This window comes from Hordeum vulgare, chromosome 6H (assembly GCF_904849725.1).
Source record: "Hordeum vulgare subsp. vulgare chromosome 6H, MorexV3_pseudomolecules_assembly, whole genome shotgun sequence".
Classification (NCBI taxonomy): Eukaryota; Viridiplantae; Streptophyta; class Magnoliopsida; order Poales; family Poaceae; genus Hordeum; species Hordeum vulgare.
The window spans coordinates 513,926,658-513,952,656 of record NC_058523.1 but is presented as its reverse complement, the minus strand read 5'-3'; the positions used below and the strand labels follow the sequence as shown (position 1 = coordinate 513,952,656).

The window sequence follows — 25,999 nt, the reverse complement described above, 5'->3', positions numbered from 1 at the left end:
CTTAGTCATTTTCATTGACAAGAAAAGCATACCACCCAAAAATTTATATCTCTAAATTTTCCACTTTGAGCTCTAGCACCTCTACAAATCCCCACTTCCCTCTACGAAGGTCCTATCTATTTACTTTATGCAATTTTTATTTTGAATTTGAGTCTCCATCTTATCTTATAAAGCACTAACTAAGGAACACGATTATCATACTTGAGCATTGGATGTAGTTAATATTTTGGTGTGTTGCATGAGTGGATCAATGATGGTCATGATGGGCTAGGGATAGCGTTCTTTAGCTTTGATGTTTTGAAAGACTTGGTTGCTTGTTGGTATGCTTGAGTATTAAAGTTTTCATGTCAGATTATAGACTATTGCTTTGCATCATCTACAAGCGCATATCTCCATGCTAAAAATAAAAAAATATGATGAACATGTTAGGCAGCATTCCACATCAAAAATTCTGTTTTTATCATTTACCTACTCGAGGACGAGTGGGAATTAAGCTTGGGGATGCTGATACGTCTCCAATGTATCTATAATTTTTTATTGTTCCATGTTGTTATATTATCATTTTTTGATGTTTTATGATCATTTTATACCAACTTTATATCATTTTTTAGGACTAGCCTATTGACATAGTGCCCAGTGCTAGTTGCTATTTTTTGCTTTTTTTTGCATTGCAGAAAATCAATACTAGATGAAGTCCACATGCCATGAAACTTCTTGGAGATATTTTTGGACCAGAAGGAAACATGGGGACCAAGGATGATCACTAGAGGAGGCCCACACGAACCACTAGGCACCAGGGCGTGCCGAGGGCCCCTGGTGGGCCCACAGCCCCTGGCGCGGCTTGGTGGCTAGTGGGGGCCTCGGGCACCTTCTCCACTGCCTCCGAGCTTTATAAATACCCCAATATTCCACATAGGGCCAACTTTCAAGGCACATACGTTCGACCCCCGGATGTCGATGACCTCAGCCACATCGTCCAAAAGAATGGCGAATCAGCTCAGAAATTCTGGAACCGGTTCTTAACTAAAAAGAACCAGATCTTCGATTGTCCGGACGCCGAGGCAATCGCGTCATGTCAGCATAACATCTGGTATGAATAGCTCGCCTAACTGCTTGGACAGGACAAGCCTAGAATCATGGCAGCCCTTACCTCATTAATGGCCCACTTTTGCACGGGCGAGGACAGTTGGCTAGCCCATAGCTCTCCCAAGAGCGATCTCGACGCCTCAGAAGTATCGGACGGGAACGACAAATCTGGACGCAACAAAAATAAGCATATTGGGATTGATCATCCTAGAAAATAATCGAGTTGTTACAACATTGGGCAATACAGTGCGATATATCATCCGCTAGAGCCCTAGAATTACATGTTAAAACAGAGTGGCACACCCCTTGATGAAACCGTTATTGATGCCTCCCTCGTAAGATTAGTCTTCTCAAGTGGTTATGCTCATGATGACATTAATACTAAATGGAACACCAAAGTAAAAAAATGAAATTACCTCTAGTCTCATGGGTCAAATAACCGAACAGTTAGCATGCAAACGATCATTGGAACAGGAGAAGGCTATGGTCGTGCTAGAAGGAAGCAACAGTGAGGCTTGTCATAATGGGAGTATCATAGCTAGTATCATGTATGTCAACGAGACAATTTTGATGAGGTGGCATGGCATTAAGTGAATAAAGAGATAATTGAGTATCATATCATGATATTGTATCATATTAAATACTATACTACTATGTGCCATCTATGACAATAAATAAAGTGATCTATGATACTAATATATGATACTATGTATTAGGAAGATAGTATCATACACTAATATCATAATATGCATGATACTAACTTATGATACTACCCATTACAACCAGCCTGACATGGGGGATGGCCTCATGTGTCGTGGATGTCGTACATATGTCGAACAAAGGTTGGGGAAAGGTCGGAAGCCGGGGAGGAGGCCTGGCGGTGCCAAAAGCTAGAAAGTAGGACACACCGTGTCTTGCAAAATTTAATGACGAGCGTGCACAAATAATCGCCTCTTCTATACCTACCTACTATAAAGGAGAAATATTTCTTCCTGTTTGTCACGCAATTTGCAGACCGACCCCCCCCCCTACTGTTTCAGGAGATTAACCTGTGATCCATGCTTAAGTGATTGTAAAAAATCATTTCATGTTTTGCAAAAAATCCCTTGTTCTTTAGTGGAATCAACCCGTGGCCAAGATTTAAGTGATGTTTCACTATTTGCTGACCCCCCCCCCCCCCCCCCCCCGATATTTGGGTTAATCAACCCGCAATTTATATCATATGTTTTTCAAACATATCTATATCTTTTAAACCCTAACTTTAATTTTAACATGTTATATATATGAAGTTTGATTAAAAAATGTGTAAAATCTGAATATGATGTTGATCTATGTGTTAAATATTGTTTAAATGCTATTTAGGGTGAAACCTTAATCAATGACACATGATTCGTATTTGAAAATCAGCCATGTGTATGCATGTATACGTACATCACCAAACATTTGTGACTTTGTAAGCTTGTAACAAAGTCACAAATAATACCTCACCGGTCGATGGGTACATTGTGTCTAATGAATATTAAATACCATATATGAGAAAACCAATACCAAATATGTCGCATCGTTTACATTATAAACTATAGTATCTATGAGGTTGCTTGTGGCACAAGGAGGCAAAAAAAAATCATAATAGATGCACATGATTTTTGTTAATAAGATTCTATGAAACCAGTAGCTACATTTGATCAAAAATAACTTTATTTGATATATAAAATTTAGAATTACAAGTTAGAGGAAAATAGCATCTATTTTCATACAAATTAGCATGCAGGTCACAAAAAATATACTTATATAAAATAAGGGCAAATAGAATTATATTCACTTTGTGACCTAATGTTGAAACTTAGGATAACACTAAAACTATTTATGTGATATTCTTTCTCTCTTCTCTATTTTCACTTATGAATAGAAATCGTTGATGAGGATCTTTTATTTTTCCTTGTGATGATATGGCCTCACATGACACACCTCACACCTTGATGAGAATTGAGAGGCCCAATACAAAATTGCAGGTCCTTTGAGAATATCTGTACCATTAATGCATATGATAATAAGTTTGTTTTGCATAGAAAACAATTAGATAGTATATGCATATATTGCATACAAATCTATTGACATAAATTTACCATGGGCACTTTCGGCAAGGGTGGAAAGGAAGATGAACAATGGCATGGGGTGGGGCTTCCTGTTAAGGAGTTGTTCGGCAACACACTAGCTTCATGGAAATTAAGGATATGAGGATCATCTATACCCCAGCTCCGTGATTTTTCACTTCAGCTCCGCCAGCTCCAAGAGCTGACTTGCAGAGCAGTTGGAAGCCGAACACGCCCTAAATAGAGGATGTGATATGTGTATGGGTTTGTGGGAGGTTCGTCTCGCACCATGCTTATTAGGGTTAGGGGGTGTGCGATTTGTTTCTTTTGTTGCAACGCACGGGTGTATGTGGAATCAACTTCATGTTATACAATTCTAGAACAGAAGGAGGAAGCGAGAAGAAATGAAGCAAGATAAACGGTGAAACGTGTGGGATGCCATGTTGAATAGATCGTCATTATGTGGTCTACGAATTTGGATGTAATTTTTATTATTTTTTATGTTCGTTGTACTACCATTTTTGAAGATGCATAGATCAGATATTTTTCTGCAAAAAAATAGAGGACGAGGACGAGTCTGTGTGGTAGGGGGCAATGGGAAAGGATGTGCTTCTTCCGTTGCAACGCATGGACCCATGTCCTATAAAAAGCAGGTATAAAAATGTGTGTGTTTTATAGCATCTTTAGCAGATCCCGCATTTCCGCGAAAGCTATAAAATAACCGCCGTTTTGCCGTTTCGGGCCGAAAATGCACGCAGACCAGATCCCGCAAACGTGACCGGTCTGCAAAACAATTTGAGGTGCGCGATAGTTTTCCCCCGCGGAACTGACAAAATCGTGTTTTGCGCGGTTGACCCGGCGGCGACCTCTATTCTAGATCGATTTGGCGGGAGGGACATTTCACCGTGGCAGTTCACCTTTCCTCTTCCCCCGCCGCTGAGGATCTTCACCTCCCCACTCCGACCAAGCTCCCGACAGCCCTCCAACGCGGCCATGGACGCCCCCGACCCCGCGCTCGTCACCGTGGAAGTAGAGGTAGCCAAATCAATGGCGAGCAGAGCCGCGGTGGATCTCCCCGCCGACCATCTCTGGGCCGCACCGGGAGGCTCCTCCAACGTCGTTCCTCGCAAGTGCCTCATCAAGATCATCGTGCAGGGAGGCGCGCCCGTTGCCGGCACCAAGGGGGCCGGTCGCCCTAAAGGTCGCCCTCCCGCTCGGTATAGGGACGCCGGCAATATTGGCGAAACCGAGGCGACGGAGGCAGTGAAGAAGAAGGTCATGCTCAAACGCAAGCCGACGCCTCCGGCCAACAAGGCCCCCGCGAATTCTACGCCTGCCACCGTCGTCGTCCCACCGGTGTTCGACGGAATGCCCGAAAGGTACGTCCAACCAAATTGTGTCTTCTTCTTTGCCGCCGTTGGGGTTTTCGCTCAAGAATTCGCCGTCTCTTTTCTAGGTCCGAGTACGCGGCTATCCTCGAGGAATACACGGTGTACATTGAGGATGCACCGCTTGGGGACTATGGATACAATGACATGGACGACGGGGTACACGGTGGCGGCGAAGAAGAGGAGGAGGAGCTGTAGGAGATTGGAGGGGAGGTCTTCGAGGCATCGCAATCCACGGCAGGGTATAGCAAGAGGAAGAAGGTCTATACCCAATTGGAGGATGAAGCGTTGATCCGGGCTTGGGAGGTTGTATCACTCGATGCCATCCACGGCGCCGACCAAACCGGGAAGAGGTATTGGCAAAGGATAGAAGACAAGTTCTTCCGGTTGATGCCAAACAATGTCGACAGAACACCACGCACCTATAGATCACTCCAAGGTCGTTGGGATGTGATCAAGCTGGCAGTTAGCCGGTGGTGTGGATGTTTGGAGCAAGTCTACAATGCTCCTCCAAGTGGAACCAATGAAGCCGATTGGGTGAGTGTTTTATCTGCAACCATCATATTGTTTGCAAATGATAGTGCTTTGACATAGTTCCTTTGGTTGTAGGAGAAAATTGCAGCCGCAAGGTATAGAGACATGCCGGCATCCAAGGGCAAGCCCTTTGCATTTGAGCATTATTGGGCGATGCTTAAAAATCGTGAGAAATGGAAGGTGAGGGACAAAGAAGCACCGCCGAAGAAAGGTGCCTTCACCTTGTTGGATGATGAGGATGATGATGAAGAAGAGAGGAACAAGGGTAGGCCGGATGGCACCAAGAAGGCCAACGACAATATGAGGAAGGATTTGGAGGCATCAAGTTTGAGAGAGAAGATAGACCATATGGTGAAGTTAAATGAGTTGATGGTCACCATGACTATTGAAGCAAAAAAAAGAGTTGGCAATGAAGAGGTCTCAAGAGAAAGAGGAGAAGTGGCACCAAATCAAGGAGAGCAAGTTGCGAAGGCGGCCATTCAGGACAAAAGAGCCCAAGATGAGGAAATCAAAGCTCTTTCCAAGCTCATTGCCGAGGAGAACAAGATCATATGACCATAAACCGCAATGAGATGGATGAGATAACCTTGGAGTGGCATGATTTGATGAGAAAGGGGATCTTGGAGCGAAGGAGGATGGCTGCCATCGGTGGTGGTGGTGGTGGTGGTGGTGCTTGATGGTTCTTCATCATGCTTTCGCCACTTTAATGTGGTTCTTTTGATGCAAAAATGATCTACTCGTTGTTTGGGTGCTTAAAACTATATCATTTGCTATTTGTATGTGAGAACTATGTTGAATTTCCAAACTCTTCATATTAATTGTCAATTTTCTTTATTTGTGCAATTCTGTTTTTTTGGTTTGAAGATCCACTTTTGGCTGTGGCAGAACAGACACCGCATTGCCGAACAGCAAAACAGAAATATATTCTGTTTTACAGTTCGGCAACGCGGTGTCTGTTGTGCCGCAGCCAAAAGTGAACCAGCAAATCCGTTTTTCACGTCCCGCATCACGGGTTTGCAGGCTGGCGGAACGCTGTGTGTGCTAGAGATGCTCTTAGGGGAGGAAAAATGTGTGAAATGAGTCCATTTCCATTACGCTCGGCCCGCTTAGACTAGATAGCCTCTCTGGGCCACAATGTTAGGCCTACAATCCCCGTGGCAGGCCGCCGCAGCCACCGATGTTAGACTCTTGTAAGAAACAAGCACACCCTCCGCGCCGCCTGTCGCCTTGCCGCCGTGTCCGTTTCAGCCTCCGAATCCCCCATCCCCCGTTGCCTCGCGTTCCAAAGCCACATGATATCCCCCAACCTCCCCCTCCGGCTCCGCCACCTCCGCCGCCTTCTCGCCGCCGCGCACTTGTCCTCCCCCGCCGCCGCATACTACTCGCGCGCATATTCCCCGCCGTTAAACCGAGCTCAGGCCCCGCTCCCGCCCCCGCCTCCGCCCTCGCCGCGCCATCTCCCGGACCTCCCAGCGCGGCGGTTCTCCTCCGGGCACGTCCTCCTCCCCACCAACCTCCAGGAGGAGCACGTCGCGTCTCTGTCCGACAGGATCTACGACGCGCTGACAGAGACAGAGGAGGGCTCCAACGAGGGCACGGAGGCCGCCCTCGACGCGCTGGGCGCCGAGCTGACCACCCCGCTCGTGGCGGACGTGATGCACCGCCTGCGCTACGAGGAGAAGCTGGCCTTCCGCTTCTTCGCCTGGGCCTCCCAGCAGGACAACTACGAGCACGAGCACCGGACGTACAACGACATGATCGACATCCTCTCCGGCACGAGGTACAAGTCCCGCCAGTTCGGCGTCCTCTGCGACGTGCTCGACCACATGAAGCGCCACGGCACCAGGTCGGTGCCCGTCGAGGACCTTCTGGGCATCCTGCGCGCCTACACCGAGAAGCACCTCACCAACCTCAGGAAGCTGGCCAAGAAGCGGCGGGTGCGGATGCGCACGCCGCCGGAGACCGACGCGCTCAACATCCTCCTGGACGCGTTCTGCAAATGCGGGATGGTCAGGGAGGCGGAGACGGTGTTTGGTCGCGTGAGGAAGAAGCTGCAGGGAAATGCCGAGACGTACAGCATCCTGTTCTTTGGGTGGTGCCGCGCCAGGGACCCCAAGAAGGCCATGAAGGTGCTCGAGGAAATGATTCAGATGAAGCACACCCCAGAGAACTTCACGTACATTGCTGCTATTGACTCGTTCTGCAGCGCTGGTTTGATCTCGGAGGCAAGAGAGTTGTTTGAGTTCATGAGGACCGAGGGATCGAAGATATCCTCGCCCACTGCTAAGGTATATGCTATTATGATTGTTGCGCTAGCGAAAGCTGATCGGATGGACGAGTGCTTTGAGCTGATTTCAGATATGATTAAACGAGGCTGCATGCCTGATGTATCAACATTTAAAGATTTGATTGAAGGCATGTGCTTGGTGGATAAACTTGATGCTGCTTACTGCATTCTGGAGGAGATGGGGAAGGCTGGGTTTCCTCCTGACATTGTCACTTACAATTGCTTTCTTGAGGTGCTTTGTAGTCTTCAGAAGGCTGATGATGCGCTCAAACTCTGCGAGAGGATGATAGAAGCACACTGTGAGCCCAGTGTTCATACTTACAATATGCTGATGGTGATGTTTTTTGCGACGAGAGAGCCACACAGGGCACTCGATATTTGGATTGAAATGGACAAGAGAGGATGTCGGCGTGCTGTTGATACCTATGAAATAATGATTGATGGCCTGTTTGATTGCGGAAGAACGGAAGATGCGACCACTCTTCTAGATGAAGTAATAAACCATGACATGAAACTGTCGTACAAGAAGTTTGATTCTATCATGCTGCAATTATCAGCTGTTGGCAACCTTGGCGCAATACATCGGCTGTCAGAGCATATGAGAAAATTTTACAATGTCGCAATGTCAAGACGTTTTTCGATCACACAGAAGAAGAAGAGCATTGGTATTAGAAGGAGATGAGTTCTGCAAGACTAATTGTTAGCACGAATGTCAAGAGCTTATATGAGGTAAACACTTCCCTGGTTTTACTGCCAAGTGCCAGTCGCCAACTATTAGTTGCCGTATTAGACATGTGCTGCATTACAGTTTTGGTCATGCCTACTTTTCTCTGAGCGAAGACCTAAGTTACATATGGAATGCTAATCACATGGACATCGTTTTACCAAATGGTAGCTAATAGTGAGACAATAATACTCTAATGTGTAGTTGTAATATTTCAAACTTAAACTTTAGAATCTCAATGGTTGCTACAACAATAGATTAGTAGTGGCAGGCAATCATCTTTTTGGTGGCTAACACTTCTGTTTTGTATATTGTTTCAATGGAATTTCTCTCATATATCTTAGCACTTGTTGGCTACCCACCCCTTTTCTACAAATCAGTTTGCTGCCTGACATAAATTCAGTTTAACCTATGCAACAATATATTGTAGATGGACCAGTCTAAATGACAAAGCAGCATGTTTCAGTTGACTAAAGTTTTCTCTTTATATCGTACCTTACCCCACTACAAAAACCAGTTCACTGACTGACAGAAATGCAGAGAAACCTACGTGGCAGTAGAGATATACTAATACTAATGGCTGGTTTTTCTCGCTATATTAATCTAAACATGCTATGATGTAAATACTCTGGAACCTGGACCAATTTTTTATTTTACCTAAGGAAATATGAAAAATCCCTTGCTTGTTTGCTTCTATTAAATTAAACACTTTCTGTTGTAAAGCCCTGAGGTTTTCTTTTACTTGACCAAAATGAATTGGCTGAATGGAAACTTAGTTTAAAACTTAATGTTTGTGTTATGTAAGTAGCCAGCTAAATCCAATCTACTGCCCTTTGTTGTTTTTCCCATTCCAGCATATTGTTGGTCTCTTCAGGCAAAAAAGTGATGTCCTTTTCTTTTGTTGCAGAAATCACAAGAATATATTGATTAATGATAATACGCTAACTGTCACCGAGTAAAGTTAAAGAAATACCTATTCTTAAAAAGCGTGCATACTTGAGGGCAGAGAAAACTTAATAACATGAATTTATGGACATGTACCACTAGTGGTTTGTTTAGAATGCCTATTTTACCAAGCTAATGTAGGACAAGATGGCTAGTTGTTGCAGGTTTGAGCAGATATAACTAACCGTAGCCTATCATCGCCATCCTGGCTGTAAGCAGTAGGGAGATGAGAACTTGAATCTTAACAGTGATGATCTAGCTCAAAAAAGTACGAGGCAGTAACTAGTTTCAGTAATGGTGTCTGGTGTTTTTTGTTCTGAAGTGCAATTATTGGTGGTATATGTGCTTCTATGAGATATTCGTGTTCATTCTAGTGATGGCTATTACTTGAACATCGTTTTTTTACAAGTTCATCGATTAGGCTAACCAAGGACATAACTTGCAGTTGTTTGGCCTTTACTTTCTGATTGGACTTGCTGTAAGCCGAGCTATCTTTATTATAAAACATGCATATTTTTCCATCTTAGAGGGTGGTTGATAAGAGCCTGCTCATTTTGTCAGGGCAATTTGCAGTGGAAGAAGCAGCATATGAACCGAAGTAGTTTGCCAAGGAAACAGGCGATGTGAGTATGTTTTCATTTGCTTTATATCCCATGAAGCATTTTCGATAGTTCTCTTGTGGAACCCTTTTATTTTTTTGTCTTTCTCAAATGAACCATGAAGACCCAGGACTGAATTTTCAGTCATTAAGCATGGAATTCGACACAACCAAAATCAATTTCAGATACTCTGGAGTCTCGAGAGCCCGGCTTCTCTGGAACATGTTACTAGCAGGCTTATTGCAAGCAGAATTTTACTCATCCAGTTAGTAGAACAGAAATGAGGGGGGGTTCCGGCTTAAAAAAGAAGAGGTGAATGCCAGATGCACTTATTTTCCACAGAACATCTGCATTTCTTCTTGTGTTATTGGTACACTACAAAAAACAAGAAACACCAATGAGCAGATATGCTTGTATACACTATGGTGATACTGAACAAATGTGGTTGCTTGGCTGCTATTCAAAGCTGTCCACCTCTGAGAAAACTGTCCTGCTAACTGTAGCTAGTTTGCTGATCAGATGAATTAAACTAGGAACACCAGGAAATGGATTAACTATCACATGTTAGAGTAAACAAATTGACTGACAACGAAAATGTGTCACACATAGCACCTCAGTGTAGCTGAAATCGTTACTAACTGGATATGCCCTTTTCTCTAAAGGTTTATGTTACCAAGCTTTGATGACTGGAGCCAGGTGAAGGATAGATCAGGTTTTCATCTTGCTGTTTGTCGTTGTGCTGCACTTTCTTTGCTATACTGATCATATATTAGATTGACCAGCTCTAATTCTGTACTGGAACGGGTTATACCATCTCTTCAGCTGCCTTGCTTTTGGAAAAGAGCAGCAGCGCTGCTGAATACCCCAGTTGGTCCATGTTTACATTGAGCTCGTATCATATCATATCATCTCAAAAAAAAAAAAGAGGTCTCGGTCAAGCTTTTACTAACGGCTATGTGATGTTTGACTGTTACAGGGGTGGCCAGTGTTAAGAACAGAGTGGGCAAAATTTCGTGGCCGGGCTTGGCTTCCTAGCCCCATATCAGCAGTGCTGTGTGACCTGTGAGCAACTAGTCAGCCAGGCGCAGGACAGCATAGGCGCATAGCATAGAATAGCTGCATGTTGAGAACCTGGAATGTAATGACGCAGAAGATATTTTGGGACTGAGAGCCCGGGATACCATCGTGCTGCAGCGCAAGCAAATTATCTGAACTCGTGGTTGCCATGCCATGGCATGGCCTGTCCTCCGACGAGGTGGGTATGCCAAGTTTTCAGGAGTTCCGAGGTAGAAATACGGCTGGTCCTGACGGAAAAGAAACCTCTGCCAAGTTTTTTTTTTTTTTGAGACATGAACCTCTGCCAAGTGACTTCAGTTTCCATCTCATCAGAGCCGACCCTTGGGCAGGGATAGAAGGGTTTGTGCCACGCCTAAATTGAGGCCAGTTATTTCAATAAAAATAAGCCCATTCTGTAACATATATTGATATGCAAATCCAATGTCTTCGTCCTTGCATACAACTAATAGTGTTGCTCATGAGCTAGCTCAATTTAGTTTTCATAATAAACACTATAATTTTTGGGATGGTGATCCCCTAGTTTCCTTTTTGGTAAACTAGGAGATGAGGTAAACATTTTTTGAGTTAATAAAGCTATCCATGATGGCCTTCCCTCGATTAAAAAAATTACTATCACAGAAAAATAAATCAACCAAGAAATCCTAGCCTACTATTGTGGAGATATGGAACTATAAAATGAGGTGGGTACCCTAATTTCGTGAAATTGGATCAACGGTACCAGCCGTTACTTAGGAATTCACCTTTTTTTAGGGACCTTTTCTCTGTCCTTATTGGACCCAAGCGCAATACATGTAATTGTAGCATTTTAAAAAAACTTCTTTCAGTTAAAATTTAGCAGAAAACTACTTGAGCCAGTCAGAACACAGATTAGATCTGTCGAGCCTGTTTATATTCAGCAAAATATGGCATGTATGAGTTTCTTGATCGTTTTTAATCGTTTACAACCACATCTTTACATCTTGTCTTATAGAATTTTTTTTTGGATTTAATTTTATCTTCCAATGACCTAAAGCATCATAGTTCAATTTCAAATATGAAGTTGCTTACGAAACACCGTGTGGTTTGTCGTATAAAATGTAATTGTATATACTTATGCAACTGAAACAAATATGTTATATTGTAGTCGAGTACTGTTTCAAATGGGTCGAAAAGAAAATCTTTAATAATTTCTAAATAAATATTGCCTCCTGAGCAGCTCTATATTTTCAAACAATATTAGAAGCAGGAAAAAATGTGTAAATGTCGAAATGAACTATTGATGAGTTGAAGAAAATTAGTCATATTTGCAAATTGCGTAGAGAAACAAAACAGGGTGATCTATAATTGTGAATAGCGCTGCTAGTGTTTACGATTTTAGATCAATATAATGTCTTTTTTGTGTCAGTCTAACATGTACAAGCTATAATTACCTTTTATTTTTTTGGGATATATTTTGTATATATATTTTAAATAAAGATATTCATGATGCTCAAGAATAAAAACAATCATCACCCACTCCCTTGCACATGCAACACATTTATTTTCACTCACCATCATTTTAACATATGCGGTCACATGCTTACCATGTTGGACATAAGATATAATTCGAAAGGAAAAGACATAAGATATAATGATACATATCTATTGTATCGACCTTGAAAGGAGAAGAGTGTGCCTTCTAGGTCCGGACCACCATTGGCCCGTGTGCCAAAAATTATACTCCATTCGATCCAAATTGATTGATACTCTTAGTACAACTTTGGGTAGGAGCATCACATCTGTAATTCTACCAAGATGCCAAAATTGATCTCGACCGAAAGCTTAACTATCAACACTTGGGGTCCAAAAGACACATGTTGACTAACTACAACACAAGGACCTCCTAATCCGCGTCTTATGCACCCGCTACCACAGCGGCGCTCCTGCACAAGCTCCCGTGGGCTGGCCCAACGACGGCCGCTTTGCTCGTGCGCCGTTGGCTACTCACTCGCAGCAAGTATAATAGGACATGGTCCGTTGGAAAAGCACTGCTGAGAACGAGCTTCACATAGCTCGGTATTTTTTTCGAGCCAAAATACTATTTTTACACACTGAAAATTTTCAGCCACAACGAATATTTTTTTACATAGCTTGGTATTTTTTACCACATGAATGTTCTGGCAACGATTGGAATAAACCCAAGAAAATGCGACGCGTAAAATCTAGGACTTGAACCCTATTAGATTGGAAATACTGCTGTCAAACTAACCATCCAATGATAGGTTCGTTCGCTACTATCCGATGTTGAATTGTTGACGCTGACTGGTCCTCCATTGACTTTTTCAAAAAATAAATGCATTAAAAAGGAAAATTCAAAATGTTTACAAAGCCAAAAAAAATGCCCGCGAACTTGAAAAGTTAATAAATTTGAAAAAAGATTACAAAAACGAAAAAGAATCATCAATTTATGAATAAATATCAAAAATTGGAACAAAAAATAAAAAACATAAAACTGAGAAATGTTAACAAAATGAAATAATTCATGATTTGAAAAAAGTTTACAAAACTTGGGAAAAAGTTCACAAAAATTAAGATCAGTTTTCGAATTTGAAAGAATATTTGTTGATTTATTAAAAGTTTCATGAATTTTATTATTTTTTGTGATTTAAAAAATCTTAATATTTATTTGTTAAAAGCAAAAAATATAATAAAATAAGAAACAGAAAGAAAAGGTAAAAATAAAAAAGAAGCGGAAAAATAATAATAAAATGGAAAGAAAAAAAAAGTAAAAAAAAACAGCGAAAACCTAGCTGAGTAAATCGGTGGGCGGAAAGAATGGGCGTGTAGCTCATTCAAGTACCTAACGAGATGGTGCGCAAATAGGATTCGGGCCAACACAAGTCTGAGTTTAATTAGTACAATAAGGACACTAAACTAGGGCCTCTCTTCAGTGGGCCTGATTTGCATGTATTCAAGATACTCAAACCTATGTTCATAGGGTCAAGAATAAATGAGTATTTCAATCAAAATGTTATGCATAAATCTTGATGAGTTTGATTGATTTTCGACCGAGTTGAGGTGAGGTGCGCATGGCTTCATTGCACTCCTACTTCGGACATAGACACCAAATGGCAATGGCAGTAGCATGAGTTTGGGATGCTTTTTATGGCGTTGGCAAATGGAAGTAAGTCACTCCACTCCATCAGTAATTGGTTCAAAAAGAAAATATGGGTACATCAGCTACTGCATTGCCATTTGGAAACAATGGGTCGGTAGCCCATTAGAGTAGCTAACGAGGCGGTGCGCAAATAGGATTCGGGCCAACACAAGGTCCTCCATCGTTGTTAACCCCTCTCCAGTGTGGACATTTTTTTTTGTTATGGCCTTTGAGGCACCAAACGCCAGGGCCCTGACGTCTGGCCTAGAGAGGGTTCAAATGATCTTCGGTGAGTTCAAATGATCTTCATAGAGTTTAAATAATATTCAAGGAGTTCAAACAATAGAATATCATAACAAAAGACCAATATGACATACAACACCAAGATCTATTCAAGGAGTTCAAATGATATTCAAGGAGTTCAAATGATAAAGATACATGTCATAATAGTTGAAATGAGAACAAGTTAAGCAAATGGGTACATGTCATTGTAGTTTCAAATGACAAAGGTTACATAGGCTCATGGTAATGCACACCCATTCTATTTGGTGTAAGGTCCCGGGTTGCAACAAAGAACATCATTTCTTTCTTTGACCCATGCCCAACGAGAAGCATGCTTCGGTAGCGACGAAAAAGGTTGCCTCGCTAACCAATCATTGACCCGGCCATGGTTTTCCATGTTAAACTGATCATGTTCTTCCCTTGTTGCACACAATGCAACTTGAATTCAAGATCACACCTACAATTTTTTTATGCCTCCTTAAACTTGGTGATCTAGCTCTCCTTTTTTTCGATTAAATTTTTCGAAGTGCCCTTAGAGAAATAGAAGTTTGAAAAGGCTCTACACGCCGCATTCAACGCAACAACGGCTTGCACCCACTGGTTCATTTTTTCCTCAATAAATTCACGTTCACGCTTCGCCGCCGCCTTAGCAGAAACCTTAGCGTAAATGATCGGTCTCATCCTGCATTTCAAAGAATGACTATTCACGTAATTACTTTCTTAAGCCTATCACTAACCAAAGTTTACCCTAAACACTAACTAACACTAAACCACAATCATAAACCAAATATTTCTACTCACAAATCAAATATTACCAAGGATAAACAAGATATTTAAACACACTAAATTTAGGGGAAAGCATGAGCTACGGTTTCTCCAAGATGTAAAAAATCTAGCAGGATAACTAGATTTAACCAAAAAAAATTGGATGATTCGGGGGAGATTACTACAAGCAACAAAGTTATGGAAAGATCTATCTAAGGGAACCACCTTTTGGAGAGGATTCGATGGGGGCTTGAGGGGTAGGAGAGAGGGGGAGAGCAGAATGGAAGCAGCAAGCTCGGGGTGGATTGGGGACAGTGAGTGTGGTGGGACCCACACCAACACTCTAGTACATTTATCAGCCCTGGTTCAGGAAGGTACTTGGCGTCTGGTTACGTGGACTTTTATCTAGTGGTGCGCGTGGGAAATTAGAGAGCTTGAACTAAATTTCACTTCCGAGATGCCAAGATCCATGGCGTTCGGTGACGTGGCCTTTTAGACCAAACGCCAGCAGCCTTGGTGTGTGATGATGCGCGAGAGAAACCACAGAGAGACGGCTTGAACTAAATTTGCCCTCCAGACGCCAAGGTCCATGGCGTCTGGTGATGTCGCCTTTAGACCAAAAGCCACCATCCTTGACGTCTGGTGGTGCGCGGGAGAAACCAAAAAGACAAGTTTCGATAACAACAAGTTCATCACACACTTGGTTCACATACATAGTCTCGATAACGACAAGGTCACTACACACTTGGTTCACATACATAGTCTTGATAACGACAAGTTCACCACACACTTGGTTCACATACACAGTCTTGATAACGACAAGTTAATCACACACAAGAGGTCTCCAATAACATGAGAAGTTCATCACACACAAGAGGAAAGTCCATCATCGACGCCGTTGCCATGAACCCCATGTCTACTGAGTAGTACGTGGCCATTTTCCCTTCTTGTCGCGTGCCTCGTCCTCTGCTTGTGCACCACGAGCCCTTGCAAGCTTTCTTGCCCTCTCTTCTTGACGATCCTCCTTCTCTTTGCCCTTCCTCTCGTCCTCATGCTTCTTGCGCTCCTTCTTCTCCTTCTCACGATGCTCCCTCTCCTCCGCACGTGCTAAGGATTCATTGAAAATGCATTGCCTCCACATGCAATCTCGATATTGGTCTTCTTGGATACGTTCTGGAACTTCGTGATCTATCCAAGTGAAGTACTTGCAAAGAGGTGGAGGCGAGTAAATAAAAGACATGTTTGAATTAGTAATATGAGTTCAAACAAATTGAAATTATTTGGATGTCACATCTAACGTACCGGTGGTACGTCATATCCGTTAGTTGGCCGCGCACGATCATGTGTGTAGTTGGGACACACGGAAAATCGTTTGCCTTCTGTCCATGAATTTTTACGGTCAGTGGACACCTTCACCTTGCAAACATCACCACACCAACATGGTGGTGTCGGCACATCCTTCTCCTTGATCTTGTCCAACTCGGCCTCTCTCTACATCTTCGGCATGTCCTCTTGTTCGGCGCACGGCAGCCTCGTCATGGAACCGGATGAAGCCATGCCTACAAAATGAATAATTGTTAACAAAATACAAAAACAAACTAAATGTGTAAATAAAATAAAATAAAGAAATTATATGACTTGTATGAACACATAATATACCATTCTTCTTCTATTAACCATCTGGATTAAGCAAATAACTGAATATTGATCCATTATCAACATGTCCTCTATGACGAACACCACCTCTAGCACTTGTGCTTCCTCTATGACCACGAACACCACCTCTAGCACTTGTGATTCCTCTATGACAACCACCCCCCTAGCACTTGTGCTTCCTGTCTGACAACCACCACCACCACCTCTAGCACTTGTGCTTCCTGTACGACCACCACCACCACCACCTCTAACACTTGTCCTTCCTCTTCGACCACCACCATCAGATCCTCCTCCACAACTTGTCCTATCTCTACAGCTACGACTAGGAATGCCCCCCTTCGACGTTTTCATTTTCTTGCATGTCCGCGCATTGTGTTGCCCTTCATCGCACCCCCACAGTTGATAGTATCAAGAGCCTCCATGAAATGACCGCTACCAAATTGATTCATGCCAGTGTATCCAGCAAGGTCGTCCATATCACCCCTGGACCTCTTAGTTCTCCTTCTACCCTTGGTCTCCACCTTCAAGAGAGGGTCTGGCTTAATATGGGTGCCATGATACTCAGGCCATTGTGATTAGTCTAAGAAAGGGTGAAACCGAGGCGCCCATGTCAACCTAGTAGCTTCCACATGGAATTCTTGCATCCGCACAGTTTTTCCATCGCAAAATGATATGTGTGCCGCCTTCGCCGATGTTATCAAATGTGAGAATGGACAATGATACTTACTAGGCCTCTCGCACTGGCACCACCGTGTCTTGAGGTGCACCTCAAATGCGGCACCACCATATGAATGACCGTCTCGTGTTGTGCCACCTGGCTCGTCAATTTGATATTTCATTTCAGTTCTGTCGAATGTGATAATTTGTTGTTGCGAAGAATTGCTTGCTTGTAACTCAAGCCATTTATCAACCTTCTTTGAATAATCCATTTTCTCACCTATCCAGTTGGTAGTCTCTTTCGAATGCCTCTGAAAGTACTCATTAATCTTGAAGAAGGTATACTCCACTATTGCAATCACCGGTAATGAACAGGCACCCTTGAGCACGTTGTTGAAACATTCAACCAAGTTGCTCGTCATGTCGCCATATCGCCTTCCTCCATCATCATGAGCATCTGCCCACTTGTGCTTCTCGCTGAAATTCCTTGTGAAGAATTCTTTTCCCCCTTCGTTCATCGCTGCAAAGAATTTGTTGTAGCGAGCATCGAAAGCTTGGATGGTGAAGGCCACACATACATGGGGTAAGGTCTTTACTGAACTCCTTGCTCTTACATGCCCGGTAAAAGTTGGCCACGAAATGCCTCATGCATCATCGGTGGTGAAGCTTTGGAAAGCCTGGAATAACAATGTCCACTGCCTTGAGTATGCCATGGTGCCGGTCCGATATGATGCATACCTCCCTATCACCAATCACCTTGTGCCTCACATGACCCATGAACCACTCCCAATTGTCTTGGTGCTCGAAAGACACCAAAGAAAATTCAACTGGCAACACATTGTCGTTCGACGAGTGCGCCATTGCTACCATTAGTGTGCCCTTGCATCTACTGGTCAAGAAGGTGCCAGCTACAGACAAGACCGGACGACAATGCTGAAATGCTTCCACACTCCGTGATTATCATCGACCACATGATACATGTGTGGGTTCCTATGTGCAATCTCTCCCAACAATCTCGGGAGCTGGTTCTATGCTTCTTCGCAACCACCATACAACATCCTAATAGCATGTTCCTTGGCCCTCCATGCCTTCCCATACTTGACTTGATAATCATATAGTTTTTTCACCATCTTCATGAGAAACCTCGCTTTGACAGTGGGATCAGTAGCTATGTATTTCATAAATTTGTATCTGAGGTACTCAAACGTGAGCTGACGGTGTGTCGTACGAAGTCATTTCTTTGGTGGTTTGCACCTATGAGTGGGAACACAACTTCTGAACACCCATTCTCTCGGTTTCTTTTAACTTTCTTGCACGAGCCTTCCATGGGCATCCTTCATTTCCTTTCTCATTACTTCACGGTGTAATGCAAAATTATGTCGGAGTGATCAACATAATATGGCATGTGGTTCCGAATGGCATAGTCACAAAACCAAACCTTCATGTGAGACAGAGTTATAAAATTCACTCCTTTTTTCAAATAAACATTATCGTCCTTGTTCTCATCCCTTGGTTCGCCTGGATCAGGGCAAGGTGTTGGCTCAATGGTCGTGTTTCTCATGCCACCATCAACTATGGATTTATGGGCAAGGTTGAGATCTCGAAACAAGTGAGTTCTTTTTTCCAAGCCGGTTAACTCAAAGTGATTTTGGTTTTCCTCCTGCATGAATCCATCCTCATCCAATTGTTTGTCAAGACCTTCGTCATCTGAGTCATACCCATATAGACGCCTAAAAGGTAACTCACGATCCATCTCCTTTTGCGCTATGTACGCATCCAAGTCACCAACATCAATACCATGAAACCCTTCCTCTAGCTCATCCTCATCACCATCAGCATCAGCATCACCATCCTCCTAAATTACTCTGTCACTAGCAATCACATCAACTTCATTTGCTTGGCTAGTTGGTGGTTGGCTACAAGCATTAGGGGCGTACAATTCAACCTCATTTTCTTGGCTAGTTGGTGGTTGGTTATAAGCATTGAAGGCATCAATCACAATCCTATGCTCAACAAAAGGCACACTTGTCCTCTCGGTCATTGGGGAAGAGACACGCCGGTTCAAGTCAATTGCAAACTGATGAGGTTCAAACTTGGTGGCAAACAATTCAAGTGAATTGTCTTCTGATTGGGAAACTTTTTCCTTGTATACATCCCAATGCAAGTTAGAGGTGATAGGCATACTTTTCAAGCGAGATTTGGTTCCAACTCCAACATCCTACCTTCCTATTAACTTAACACCATCATTGGGGTCCATCCACTCTAAGACATGTCTCACTTTTGCAACAAGCTCATCATAGCTAGGGGGATCGTATAAAAAACAATTGCTTCCTCATCTGCGTCGACATTCTTAGTCAAGAATGACTCCTTGTCCATATAATGAACATTAACAAGTCCCTTCATCTAAAGACAACATGAATCAATTAAACACATCAATGAGAATTGTGGGTTTTCTAAAAATCCACATCATATCAACACTAAATTATTATTGATGTTCAAAAAAATACATTAATTAAGATACACTAATGAATATTTACCCTAAACACTAATTAACCCTAAACAACAAACTTTCTACTCATGAAGCAAATATTTCTTCTACAACAAGCTCGTCCATATTACCAAAGATAAACAAGATACTAAAACACACCAAAAATAGGGGGAAAGCATGAACTAGGATTTCTCCAAGATGTAAAAAACTGGCAAAATAACAAGATTTAAGCAAAAAAAGGATGATTCAAGGGTGATTACCACAACAAACAAAGTGATGGAAAGATCCACCCAAGGGAACCAAATTTTGGAGAGGATTTGAGGGGGGCTTGAGTGTTGGAGAGAGGGGAAGAGGAGAGTGGAATGGGCAAGCTCGGGTTGGATTGGGGAGAGTGAGTGGGGTGGGTCCCACCCACTCTCCCATTGGCTGATGTACTTACGAGGGCCACATGCCAAAGTCCACGGCGTCTCGGTCTGAAGACAAGATGCCATGGCCATGGCATCTCGACCTTTGCCACGTCAGCGAGTCAACGTAGCTGCCGATCGAGCGGGGCCCACACCAGACGCCAGGATTCGTAGTGTCTCCCATGCAACCCACACGCCTGGCATGTTGGCATCACGAGAATAGGTTAGATTGTATTTTTTTGAAAGTGAGGTCAAATCTAGATTTTGTTTTCCTCAATGGCCAGAACAAAAAAATGTCCCTCCAGTGTCCCTCATCTTCTCTACCTACATGGGGCCTAGATTGAGAGAGTGAGTGGATAGACATGGCGCTCCTTGACCTACCAATGCCAGGGCCGTGTCGCCGCCGTTGGTGGAGATGAGGCAGAGCGGCTGGTCCTTCGTGACTACCTAGTCATCCAGTAGGACAACACACACCTTGTCACTGACCTTGCCTAGTCTATGGAGTCCGTCCAAGATACCTGTCGTGGCATGTTTGATGAGGACGAGCCTAGATGCCGCAAGATCGAATGCCTCATTGACACACACCTTTGAAAATTGACTCCCCACCCAATGCTTACTCTTGCATGAGTTTTTGGGATTCCCTCAAGAGAAGGGTGAAGCATCAAGCAACAAATATTTCCCTTAGTTGGAGAACCAAGATTATCAATCCAGTAGGAGCTTCCAAGCTAGACATGTCACAACACCTACATAAACGACACAGACAAACCTATCCTAACATGGCAAGAGGGTTCTCAAGCCCCTTGTCTTGCTAGTTACAAGGTAAAACACAAGTGATAGAGTAAAATAGCAGCAATGTGAAAACGATAAATAGTAGGTAGCAGTTGTGTAGAAGAATTCAGCAATGAAGAATAAACTAGGGGGCATAGGTTCACTAGTGAGATCTCTCTGGAAAAAAACAAGTAGCATGGTAAACAAATTAAAGTTGGGAAGTCAACCAAATTGCAATATTTATGACTATGATTGTACATGGTATAATCTCATAAAGGCATAACATTTGTGGTAAGTAGACCATTAATCCAACTACATCTATTATTAGTACTCCGCGCCAAAAAACGCTATCCAACATTCATCTCAAGGTATTAAGTTTGCAAGAATTAGAGTATCACAATAAGCAAGATGACATAATACAAACATAAATCAATCCATAAGACAAAAGCCTGCGTTTTATCATTAGTGGCAACAATACAATATGTGTTTTGTCCCTTCTTGTCACTGGGTTAGAGAACCACAAAATGGAAGCCGCTACAAAGTGTAGGATTCGAAGTATGTCTAAAGGGGGGAGGGGGTGATTAGACTACTTGACCAGATAAAAACCTAACCTTTTCCCAATTTTAGCTATTGGAAAGTTTTAGCAATTTTATCAAGTCTAGCACACCCTACACATGAAAGTCTACGAGTATAGTAGAGAAAAGTAAAGACATGCACATGTAAGTAGAGGGTAGGGATGGGAAGATCAAAAGCAAAGATGACATGGAGATTTTTGGCATGGTTCCAATAGGTGGTGCTATTGTATGGCCATGTCGATGGAGACTTCAACCCATGGGGGATAACAGCTACGCGAGTCCACGGAGGGCTCCACCCACGAAGGGTCCATGAAGAAGCAACCTTGTCTATTGCACCATGGCTTACGTCCACGAAGGACTAGCCTCACTCGGGGTAGATCTTCACGAAGTAAGCGATCTCCTTGCCCTTACAAACATGTTGATTTAACTCCACATGATTTGGAGGATCCCACGCGACACCTAACCAATATAGGAGACACCACTCTCCAAAAGTTAATAGATGTGGTATGGATGGTAAATTCCTTGCTCTTGTGCTTTAAAATATGGTATCCTTAACACTCAATCACTCTCTCACATGATTTTTCTTGGTAGAAAAGTTTGAATGGGTGGAAAAGCAACTTGGGGAGGCTAGAAATCAAGATTCATATGGTTGGAGTGGAATATCTTGATCTCAACACATGAGTAGGTGGTTCTCTCTCAAAAGATGAATGGTGGAAGTGTTTGCTTGTTCTAAGTTCTCTCTCTATGAATGATAAGAGGTGGAGGGGTATATATAGTCATCTCCAAAAATCCGACCATTACAACATTATTGCCCAACTCGGCGGAACCGAAGTAAAAACTCAGCGACACCGATTTGGTTGGCCTAAGTAGTTAAACAGACTCGGTCAACAAAGAATCACTCCAAAGTTCATAAGTAGCGGAGAACATGAGATGAAATTGTCGTAGGTAGTAGAACCACCTCAAAGTTATTATTTCCAATCAATCTATTGGACTATTCCTACAAGTATCACAAATAGCCCTAGAGTTTGTAGTAGAATAACACCTATGATACATATCAATCAACCCTAATGTCACCTAGACACTCAAATGTCACGTCAAGTATCCTTGGATTATTTGTACAACATGCATCAACAATTTCAAACTCATCATATTCAATCCAACACAAAGAACTTCAAAGAGTACCCCCAAGATTTCTATCAAAGAACATAGTATGAAAACATGTAATCAACCCCTATGCATAGGTCCCCAAGGTCACCAGAATCTGCAAGTTGATGCCATAGCATATATCAAGTGAATCAATAGAATGCCCCATTGTCACCATGGGTATCCACATCGATTATGCCGAAGAGCGTTCAGGATTCCTTCATCGTGGCAATTATGCCGCAAGGCTGCTACGATTTTCTGACCGTTGCAGTCTGCTATCCTTTTCTTCGCCAGGAGGAATCTAGCCTAGAAGTGCTGGACCATTTCCCCTCTTTGTCGTTTGACAAGAAATAGGTCATGTATATTGGGTGCCACCGAATTACTTAGAGAGTATTTGACTTAGGAGGTGGGTGGGGAAAACCTTTGTATCCCGGTAGGATGTGAATCCCAAGCTTTGGCAGTTGTGCTTCATACAATCATGGAGTCTGACAAGCGGCGTTTGGGATCCGGTTTATCAATCAGACACTACTACACGGGATCTGAGTCGCGCGTCGAATTGAGTTCGGGCGAAGTACGGATTCCAAGCTAGAGGGACGTTTTAGATGGTCGGGAGTCCGAACATAAACCTTTCGTAGCTCCGGTGGCTGAGAGGGCGAACCTCCGACTAGGTCCTCGATGTTGGCAACTAGGTGTGTGATATGCGGGGCATAAATCTCGCTATCTTCGGGTCTAAGCCTGATCTGATCATAGACCGGAGGTTGTCCGTCTGATATTCCCATGGCCTGGATCCGGTCAAACAACTCGTTTAGGGCCGAGATATTTTTGGCGTCCATGTTCTTAGAGTGCATGGGGTTGATCCGCCATATCACTGTTCCAGGGACGTTTAGAGTAGTGCTGGAGCAGTGCTCGGCTCAGGATGATCCGGGTGTACCAACTAGTTCGGGCTTTAGGGACGGACCCAGGGTGGAGGCCGCCTCGGCGACGCGGTCCATCGCTCCCAACATTATGGCGTCGAGGCTCGTGAGCTCTTCCTGTCGTTGTTTTCTCACGACACATGCCATGGGGTGGCTAATCGTACATGGTTGGGACCGAAAGGACACCGTCAGGCTCCAAAAACGGGATTGGGAACGAGCGGTGCGAGACACACAAAGTACCTAGGTCCGGGGCCCTTCGTAGGAGGTAACACCCCTAGTCTTGCTTGAGTTAGTTGATGAGCCGGCTGCCAATACCATATGCTCCCTGAGCTGTATGATGGAGGAAGAATAAGGAGTTGTGATCTCTCTTTTCCTCTCCCGTGTGTGCGTGTGTGTGATCGGACGACCCCTTGCATGGGGTAGTGTCAGGAGTTTTCATATGCCAACCCCCTTGCTTACAATAGGAATAGAAGGTACCGGATGGGACCCGGCTGTCAGCATATGGAGCCGGCAAGGGGCCCACCGGTTGGAGAAGTCTTGTCGCACGTGGGGGGCCACCGGCTGGTGGGCCCCATCTAGAGCCGGGGCCCGCTTGTCAGGCCTCGCCATTGGTGTGTGCTTGTTACGCAGCAGCGTGCGTCGCGTTATGTGCGTCGTCTTGCATAGTCGGCTTCGGTCATCATACGGCCGGTTGCACTATTGCCTAAGCCGGAGCAGGTAATGGAGTGGACGGGGGCGTGCTCGTCACTGTGCCGTCTCGGCTGGTCGCAGTCGACGGCGGTCAGTGGTACGTCCCCTTCATTGTAGTCTCACACGATCAGGTCAGCGGTACCCTAGACGTTGTAGCTATACCCTTGCTGATGATGCCCCTGACGCGGCTTGTCAGGGCAATGTGGCTGAGGCTGACCCGTCGGCTAGCGGGGAGCAGTCGAGTTGAAGGGGAGTGGCATCACCCGAGCCGGCTCGACGGTGCAGTCGGCCAGACGCAGCCGGCCGTCCTGTTATGTTTTTCAAAGGGGGTCTAGAGGACTCCTGACTTTTGGCCTACCCCGAGGTTATCCCCCATCAGTAGTCCCCAAAGCAGGGGCCAGCGACTCAGAGCGGCGGACCTCGTCGGCTTAGATTTCATCTTAAGCGCGTCGCGGTGCTGCGATCGGATCGCGTGCCCGCCGGAGCCGGCTCGAGCCGGCTCGAGCCGTAGCTGACCGTTGCGCGAGCCGCCTGAGGCTCTCTCGTGCGCAGATGGAGGGTGCCACATGTGGCACCCCGTAGGCCGAGGCCTGACAGGCCACACGCGTGACAAGACTGGGCTACGGAGCAAGGCCCGCCCGAAGGTAGCCTCAGCCCACGCACGCGAATCTTGTGTGGATTCGGGGGCGACAGTTGGTGCTCTTGAGACGTAATTATGTCGCCCGCGCAACCCGGAGGTAGTGGGGGCATGCATGTCGGATTCTCTACCCACTACCCCGCGTAGGGTTTCAATGGTAGGAGGAAAGGCCGAGGGAGCCATTTGCTCTCCCGTCCTCGCCCGTGTCTTCTCTGATGCCACCCCTCCCCACCTGAGACAAAGATATATGCCGGTCATTGAACCTGTTGCCACTACTAGCCATCGTTTCCTGTCACACCTCACCGTGCGCTCTTCGTCATCGGCCCCGCGTTCTGAGTCGTCGCCGAAGATGTCACCGACCCGCGGCGCCTAGGACGGCAGCGACATCGACGAGGAACACATCGATGTCCTCCGCCAACATCGCAAGTTGCCGCCGGCCGAGCTCGTCGCCGCGTGCATCCTAGTGCGGAGAACTCTCCGGCCCCGCGGGATGGCGAGGTGGTGGTGTTCGCGGGGCATTTCGCTCGAGGGCTCGGCTGCCGGTGAGCCATTTTTTCTCCAGCTTCATGATGCACTATGGCCTGGAGCCGCATCATCTTGCCCCCAACGTCGTCCTGTAGCTGGCCGCGTTCGTCACCCTCCGCGAGGGTTTCCTCGGGATCAAGCCGCACTGGACCTTCGGTGCCGGCTTTTCTTCTTCAAGCAGTCGTTGGTTATGGACAAGGCCACCGGCGAGAAGCGGATGACCCGTTGCGGAGCGACAGTCGTGTATCATCGCTCTGGATCCGGCTTCCCGCAGCTCCCTCTGCAAGATTCAGTGAAGAACTAGCAGATGGGGTTCTTCTATGTGAAGAATCTCGACCTACCGCATGACCACGTCAACCTGCCCGCCTTCTTTGACGAGCCGTTGGTTCATAAACTGAATTGGAAGATGGAGCTGCCGCCTGTGGTTGAGGAGGTGGGAGGGATCTGCACCCGGCTGGAGCAGATGTTCGAAGTGGAGGGCCTCACTGCTGTGGATCTGCTGGCCACCATGGTGTCGCGCCGGCCACACCTCATTTGCCAGATGAGCGGCCGGCACGACCCGTGGCGTCTCTCAACGAAGGAGTTGTGGGTGCACTGGGTGCCCAGATGGGTGAACCTGATCTCTGACAACCCAATGGACGAGGACG

At 44.8% G+C, this 25,999-nt stretch overlaps 1 protein-coding gene across 5 annotated transcripts; it reads left to right on the top strand.

The window, feature by feature from the left end:
- The first annotated feature begins 6,334 nt into the window (after window positions 1-6,334).
- Window positions 6,335-11,175, top strand: LOC123404273 (pentatricopeptide repeat-containing protein At1g73400, mitochondrial-like). Of its 5 annotated transcripts, XM_045098198.1 has the most exons (5): window positions 6,335-8,117; window positions 9,619-9,680; window positions 9,842-9,968; window positions 10,319-10,368; window positions 10,633-11,175. In XM_045098198.1, the coding sequence occupies exon 1, from the start codon at window positions 6,394-6,396 to the stop codon at window positions 8,068-8,070; it is 1,677 nt and encodes a 558-aa protein (XP_044954133.1). In that variant the 5' UTR covers window positions 6,335-6,393; the 3' UTR covers window positions 8,071-8,117; window positions 9,619-9,680; window positions 9,842-9,968; window positions 10,319-10,368; window positions 10,633-11,175. The 5 variants fall into 5 exon arrangements, with proteins under 5 accessions (XP_044954133.1, XP_044954134.1, XP_044954135.1 ...); XM_045098199.1 differs by lacking the exon at window positions 9,842-9,968; XM_045098200.1 differs by lacking the exon at window positions 10,319-10,368.
- The last annotated feature ends 14,824 nt before the right edge of the window (window positions 11,176-25,999 follow it).

Coding starts and splice junctions, on each gene's coding strand:
- LOC123404273 (XM_045098197.1), top strand. CDS start 6,394: ATGATATCCCCCAACCTCCCCCTCCGGCTCCGCCACCTCCGCCGCCTT.